At 57.6% G+C, this 7,501-nt stretch overlaps 1 protein-coding gene across 1 annotated transcript; it reads left to right on the forward strand.

The window, feature by feature from the left end:
- Positions 1–580: 580 nt before the first annotated feature.
- On the forward strand, positions 581–3,539 carry LOC102751918 (glutathione-specific gamma-glutamylcyclotransferase 1-like). The gene is given in 3 exon segments (XM_015560242.1): positions 581–619; positions 2,123–2,207; positions 2,210–3,539. Coding segments are annotated over 3 exon segments (807 nt in total). The 3' UTR covers positions 2,893–3,539.
- Positions 3,540–7,501: the final 3,962 nt, after the last annotated feature.

The following is a 7,501-nucleotide window of genomic DNA, read 5'->3' on the forward strand; positions in this document are numbered from 1 at the left end:
GTTTTCGGGGCGGCCGGGGGCGGGGCGAGCGGGCGGGAGAGCACGGGGAGGCCCGGGGACCGCCCACCCTTATCGGTCATCACTTGCGTCCGCCATTCAGGCGGTTATTTAAGTGCCTTCATAGCTGATGAAAATAAAAACATGTAAACGGCCCTGGCCGGTGTGGCCCAGTGGATAGAGCGTCGGCCCGCGGACTGAAGGGGCCCCGGGTCGATTCCGGTCAAGGGCATGTACCTCGGTTGTGGGCACATCCCCAGTGGGGAGTGTGCAGGAGGCAGCTGATCGATGTTTCTATCTCATTGATGTTTCTAACTCTCTATCCCTCTCCCTTCCTCGCTGTAAAAAATCAATAAAATAAAAACACACACACAAAACATGTAAACGGTGAGACGTGGAATAAGCACCCAAATGCGTAGCTGTCCACGGTGGCGCCTAAATATTAGAGATGGAGCACGTGGAATGAGTTTGCAGAGGCGGCAGCTCGGAGGCCGGGCTCGGCCGAAGCCCCCGGGGTTTGTAGTCCATCCTCCCGGCGGAGCGCTGGGTTCTCTGGAGGGATGGTCAGCGCTTTGCTTTAACGATGTGGATGTTGCGGATGGAAAAACACCCCGGAGAAGACGTAAATCAAACGGGAGGAAATTCCCGGTGCCATGACTCAGTCACACTCGTTAAGACATTTCCCAGCGACACTGACTTACGGTTTTAATTAACATTCCATTTCCTGTTGTCCCAGAAGCTGTTCTCGCAAACTAGTTGGAATAGGTTGCATTTTTACATGTGGAACAGTGGGCCCCAAACCAACAAACATTTCATTTGAGAGGTTTTTAAATATATCGCCCTCCTACACACATACACACACACACACACACACACACACACACTTTTTTGGACAGCTAGAGTTTTTATGGATGCACAGTGTTTTGGGTAACGAAAATCACATCCAAATGAAAATATCCCCAAATATATTTTAAAATGCAAGAGTTAGCCCACCTGGCATGGCTCAGTTGAGCAGCGACTTATGAACCAGGAGGTCACGGTTCGATTACCAGTCAGGGCCCAGGCCCAGGGTGAGGCAGCTGATCCATGATTCTCTCTCATCATTGATGTTTCTATCTCTCTCCCTCTCCCTTCCTCTCAGAAATCAATACAACTAAGTTAAAAAAATAAAAATGCAAGAGTCATATCTAGCTTATAACTGTATAGTTGCTCTTTATTTTCACTTGCTCGCAAATCAGTTTTAGACACCACTCCTCCGGAAGCTTCCAGAAGAGTGCGTGTGCTTCGTTTGGGGCAGAGGGTGGTAGAGGAAAGCACAGTCACTGGTTGAGCAGCAGCCCAGGGCAGCACACGTTCGGGCTGCACAGCCACCTGCGCCGGGCTGCTAGGGCGGAGTCAGCAGCTCTGCTCCGGAATCTCCAGAATGGCCTATACCCCCTCCTCACCCCAGCGGGCAGGCGTGCAGAAGAGAGGAAGAGAGGAAGAGAGGTAAAACAGTACGTACACTCGAGTGGCCTTGGGCGGGGAGTAGGGGTTCCCGCAGGTGACCTGGAGTAGATGTTTCCGTGGAGACGGGCAATGTAAGCGGCGGTAGCCGGGTACAGAGGAGAGGAGTGGAGCTCGGAGCAGAGGGGCGTCCTGTTGGAAGGCCTGCCTGCGTCCAGTGTAGCTGCAGGAAGGTAGGCCAGCTGCACTCTGAGAGAGCTGGTTCTGAGTGGTCGCTGCGAGGACGGCACGTCCCTGCCCAACTGGCGATTGTCTCTGAAACAGAACCCTGGGCTGCTGGGTAAGGGTGAGTTCTGGCCCGGCCGGCGGGGCTCAGGGGTTGAGCATCGACCTATGAACCAGGAGGTCACGGTTGGATTCCTGGTCAGGGCACAGGCCCGGGTTATGGGCTCCATCCCCAGTAGGGGGCGTGCAGGAGGCAGCTGATCAATGCTTTTCTTCCATCATTGATGTTTCTCTCTCACTTCCTCTCTGAAATCAATAAAAAAAGAGTGAGCTCTGGAGGGACTTGACCTGGGCTGCTCCCCCAGCTCTGTAGCCTGGGACCTGGGCTGCTCCCCCAGCTCTGTCAGCCTGGGACCTGGGCTGTTTAATCTTGTTTCGTTATGGAGGCCCTAAGAAGACATGCGAGCTGGAGCAACTCAGCGGTGCCAGGCCAGGTGTGCGTGTCCGTCGGTCCTTCTGTGCCTGCGCCGGAGACCTGCCCGGAGGATGTCCGGGCCCGTCCCTGTGCCCGGCACCATGAAGCAGGCATCCGCAGCCCAGGACACCTCACCTGCCTCGCCGCCCGCCTCCCCGCCCGCGCAGCCCCCGGTGCTGTGGATTTTCGGGTACGGCTCCCTGGTGTGGAGGCCCGACTTCGCCTGTAGCGACAGCCACGTGGGCTTCGTGCGCGGCTACAGCCGCCGGTCCTGTCAGGGAGACACCTTCCATCGGGGCAGCGACAAGATGCCTGGCCGAGTGGTGACCCTTCTGGAAGACCATGAGGGCTGCACTTGGGGCGTGGCATACCAGGTGCGAGACGAACAGGTGAGCGAGGCTCTGAAGTATCTGCATGTGCGGGAAGCAGAGCTCGGTGGCTATGATACCAAGGAGGTCACCTTCTGCCCCCAAGATACCCCTGACCAACCACTCAAGGCATTGGCCTATGTGGCCACCCCACAGAACCCTGGGTACTTGGGCCCTGCACTGGAGGGGGCCATTGCTACACAGATCCTGGCCTGCCAGGGCTTCTCCGGCCACAACCTTGAGTACTTGCTGCGCCTGGCAGACTTCATGCAGCTCTGTGGGCCCCAGGCACGGGACGAGCACCTGGCAGCCATCGTGGATGCTGTGGGCACCATGCTGCCCTGCTTCTGCCCCACCAAGCAGGCGTTGGGACTGGTGTGAGGGGCTGAGCCCTGCAGGGAGTGCCCACATGGACATGGGGGCCAGGTGCCCACGCCTGTGCACACAGACAGACTTGGTACAGCTGGAGCCCACTCAGGGGACTCAGTGGGCAGCGAGGGCCCCTCTCCCCAAGCCCCTGCCTGTCCATCAGTCTCCAGCTCTCTCCTGCCTGACATTGACTTACTACTTGAAACTATTTATTGCACCATGTTGGTGTGATGGGCGGAGTGGGGGGCCTGCCCTGGACACATGGGCCCTGCTGAGCGGTGTCCCGTCCCTGATTCCCCTCAGTGCTGCTGCTAACCCCACACCATCCAGACCTCCCCCTCCCCCTCCAACTCCCTAATCCCCAAACCATTCCCTGGCCCCAGAAATACCACCCGCTGTTAAGGGACACGAGGGAGTGAGGGGATGGGGCCCTAAAGGAACTGAGGCCTCTTTCAGCCTGTTCATCCCCCAGGCCCCCAGGGCAAAGCTAGATATGGAGCTGGGCCTGATCTCTCACCCACTTGGCTTTGTTCTCCTGTCCTGTCTGTCTGTCTGTGCAGTCCTATCTGTCTGTCTGTTTATTCCTGGGAAATTGATCACTAGGCCCTGGTGCCATCCCATCTGTCCCTTACTATTACCCACAAACTGATGTCTTATTACCTGTGCTGTGCTGGAATGTGGTTCTTCAGATGGGGGTTGGGGTGAGTGAGGTGGTGAAGCCCTGGATGCCTTATAAAGAAGGGAAAGGGCTCCCTCTTTGTCTCCCATCTCTTCCTCCCAGCTGCCAGGTTACACCCTCGCGTGGGCACCGTTCAGGCCTGAGTGCACACCAAGAACACTGAGTCCTGCAGGCCATAGGGCTGTGATGAGGTTGCATTCACCAATGCATGTAGAGTTCAATAAATGCATATGGTGGTCAATGGATGTTGGCTTTAAAGTATATATATATATTTTATTTCAGCCCTCAACCACGACCTCCAACCACTGAACCACACCAGCCGGGCTCACTATTGGCTATTTTCACGCCTGAAAGGCCCAGGGGGAAGGCCCAGTTCTGCTAGAGAAAACCTGAAGGACCACGTGGCCCAACCACCGCAATTTCATCCTCCAGCCTCCACAGGCCGCCACCGAAAGGCTGCACTTCCTGCAAATCTCGGCCCCCCACTTCTCCTTTCAGCAGGTGCGTTCCCACCGGCTCCCAGCGGCTCCCAGAACCCGAGCCACGCCCAGAGCGGGGCCACCTCCACCGCAGGTGCCTCTGCACCGCACAGGGGCCTCATGCCTGCAGACGCAGACAGTCGCAGCACAGAAGCCGGCACCCGGCCTGCTGCTCCCTGGACGGTTTCCACGTCCCTAGGGAGTGGCTCTTGAACTCTGCGTCACAGGGCTTGTCCCAGCACGAAAACACAGGCCTCACCCGGGGGTTCCCATCCAGGCCTGGGCGGGGCCTGAGACTTGGCGTTTCTAATGGGTTTCTAGGGGGTCAGTCTGTCCAAGTAACGCACTTGGGGAGCCATCGCGGCCAGCAATGCTGATGTCCCCCCCAGCTGACGCGGCCGGGCCTCCAGCCTCTGCCCTTCCGCGGACCTCCTGCTGCGATCGGCGTCGTGTCCACGCGTGCTGTGGCTGGTAGACGGTCTAAGTCACCGATTAGTGATGACGGGATGCTTAGGGGTTCCCCCGTGTCCTTAGGCTGGCGTACCCCATGTTGGCCGTTCTCGCACCCCAGCAAGTGTTAGTCTGCTCCATTTAGTTTTAAACACAATTTCTGCAAAGTACGTGTTGTTCTGTTTTCTTGGCGTTGGCTTTCCCGTGATGCTGCTGGTTTTTCTCACTGTCTAGTCAGCTTCAGCTGTCCATTATATCGAAAAGGTCAAAGGTGGTGGTTTTTCTTTCATTTCAAAAGCACCTAAAATGTGCCTAGCCAGCTGGGCCCAGTGGAAAGAGCGTCTGTATCATTCCCTGTCATCAGGGCATGTGCCCAGGTTTCGGGCTCAATCCCCCAGTGGGGGATGTGCACAGGAGGCAGAATCCATGATTTTCTCATCATTGATGTTTCTATCTCTCTTCCTCTCCCTCTCTGAAATCAATAAAAATGTATTTTTTTTAAAAAGCACCTGAAATTATTATTTTTTAAAATCCTCACCCGAGGATATTTTTTCCATTGATATTTAGAGAGAGAGAGAGTGCAAGGGTGGGAGGAGGAGAGAGAGAGAGACTCATGGATGTGAGAGAGACACATCGATTGTTGCCTCCCCGATGCGCCCTGACTGGGGCCGGGGATCGAACCTGCAACCTAGGTGCACACCCCTGCCTGAGAACTGAACCTGAGACCCCTCGTCTGTGGGCCCACAAGATGCCTGTGGGCCAGCAAGCGTGTTCTTTCCAATAGCGACCAACATGCACAGATGTACGGCAGAGGCAGTGCGGTTTCTGTCAAAGGTAGTGAGGTTCCCAACCTTCCGGGCACGCTCCCCGGAAGTGACGGCTCTGAAGGCCGCACTCTCCTCGCTCCCTTGGCTCGGATGTGGGTGCCTTGTGTTTCCCAGGACGGGGACGGGGTCCCCTGAGGAGTCTGTGGGCCGAGGTATGTCCTGGAAGTGGAAGGGGGAGGGTGAGGCGGGCAGACCTTAGTGGGGACACGGCAGAGGGGGCGCCGCCAAGCCTAACCCAGCCAGGGGACCACAGGGTGCAGGCAGGTGGGAGCGCAGGGGCGAGGCAGCAGGGAGAGGGTGCTGCGGGGGCGTGGGGAGGGCGTGGGGAGGAGGAAGGGCTGGAGCAGCAGCAGTGTAGCAGCTGCTCCCCACGTGTGTCTGGAACATGGGGAAGCAGACTTGCCTCCGGAGACCTTAGTCATCAACAATGCTTCCATTTCCTTTTCTTTTTATTATTTTATTGATTTTAGAGAGAGGAAGGAAGAGGGAGGAGAGAGAATCATGGATCGGCTGACTCCTGCACGCTCCCCACTGGGGATGGAGCCGGCTACCTGGGCCTGTGCCCCAAAGGGGAATCCATCCCTGACCTCCTGAGTCACAGGTTGAGGCTCAGCTGCTGAGTCACACCGGCTGCTGGGCTGTTTTTGTTTGGCTGCCGGCCTCCCTGCGAGGGCGCTGGGGCTGCCGTAGCAAAGCCCGCGGCTGGCGCTCCAACAAGACATGTGTTCTCTCACTCCAGAGGCTGCGAGTGGGCACCAGTGGGCCGGCCTCTCCGGAGGCTCCTTCCTCGCTGGCAGGTGACCATCTCACTGCGTCTGCTCAGGGCCTTCGTCCCAGCCTGTCTCCCTCCAGGGCGCACGCCCGTGCCCTCCCCTCCCCCCACAGGCACGCATCTCCCAAACTCCAAGGGACCCCAGGAGACTTGCAAACAGGGGAGCAGTGGGCAGCAGCAGCTCGTCCTGGGCTCACCCCTGCCCCCAGGTCCCCCTCCTCTGACTTCCCAGGGAGCCAGAGCAGCCCCGCCCAGCCCGGGCTCATTTCCCCTCCCAGTTCCTCTTCTGTGGCTTCTTCTCTCCTGGGCCCTTCCTTGTTTCAGTGTCCCAACTGTAATAACCTTCCTCTCACACCCACCTGGACTTGGACTGTGACATCTGTCCTGCACGAGTCAAGGACCCACACGCCACAGGCCGGCCCCGGGCAGTCCCGTGCCAGGGCCCTGCCAGTAACGCTGTGGGTGAGAGAGGTTGGGAGCCGCTGGCAAGGGCTGCTGACTCAGGTGGCAGGAGCTCAGGGCAGGCGGCAGCGGGGGACAGGCGGCCCCCTGAGCCCTTTGCTGAGAGGCCGCTGTGCAGAAATGGCTGCCGGGCTCTGCTTTTAATTGTGAGTCGCGGAGTCCTTTCCCCGGAGGTGTCCTCTTTCCTGGGGTCCACGCGGGGACGGTGAGGAAGATTCCAGGAAGGTGGGAGAAAGCGGGTGGGGATGGGATCACAGGAAGGTTAACCAGAGTCTGCTCTCTTGCGGGCGGTTAAGACGTATTTTAAAGGTGTGCTCACCCGGACGCACAGACACGATGGACAGGCCTTGCTGTAGGCAAAGGTGAGCCGTTGGTTCCCCACCATGCGCTGCCCAGTGAGGGGTTCAGGTCAGATCACCTGTGAGGTCACTTTCCTTAGGACCCCTTCCGCCATCAGATGTCACTGATGTCCGTGCCCGTGTAATCCTTGTCGTCAGGATGTGTCCTTGCACCACCTTCCGCGTGACAGATCAGGAAGCGAGGGCAGAGCCAGGACAACTGTTTCATCACGGTCCTCAGCCAGAAGCACCGGCCAGGCGGCTGCCCAGGGCTCCAAGGGACGTCCCCACCTGTGTGACCTTCCTGGGCTGCTGGAGGAAGTGCCACGGACGGTGTGGCTGGAGACAATAAAAATGTGTTCTCCCCCAGTCCTGGAGAAAAGCCCCAAATCAGTGCTGGTAGGGTTTGACTGGTGATGGGGGCAGTGAAAGAATTCACAGCTCAGAGAAGAGACAGGTGCAGAGAGAAAGTTTGTCTATTTCTTTGCTTTTTACTTTGATGCAGTGCTAATCAGCACAGGGAAAGAAACAAAAGGCGTTTCCACTTTTAAGAGGCATGGCAGCTGTTGCTAGGTGACGAGGAGGGCGGTGAAACTGAGCAGACAGCAGGGTTG

Source organism: Myotis davidii, unplaced genomic scaffold, assembly GCF_000327345.1.
Source record: "Myotis davidii unplaced genomic scaffold, ASM32734v1 scaffold170, whole genome shotgun sequence".
In the NCBI taxonomy this organism is placed as follows: Eukaryota; Metazoa; Chordata; class Mammalia; order Chiroptera; family Vespertilionidae; genus Myotis; species Myotis davidii.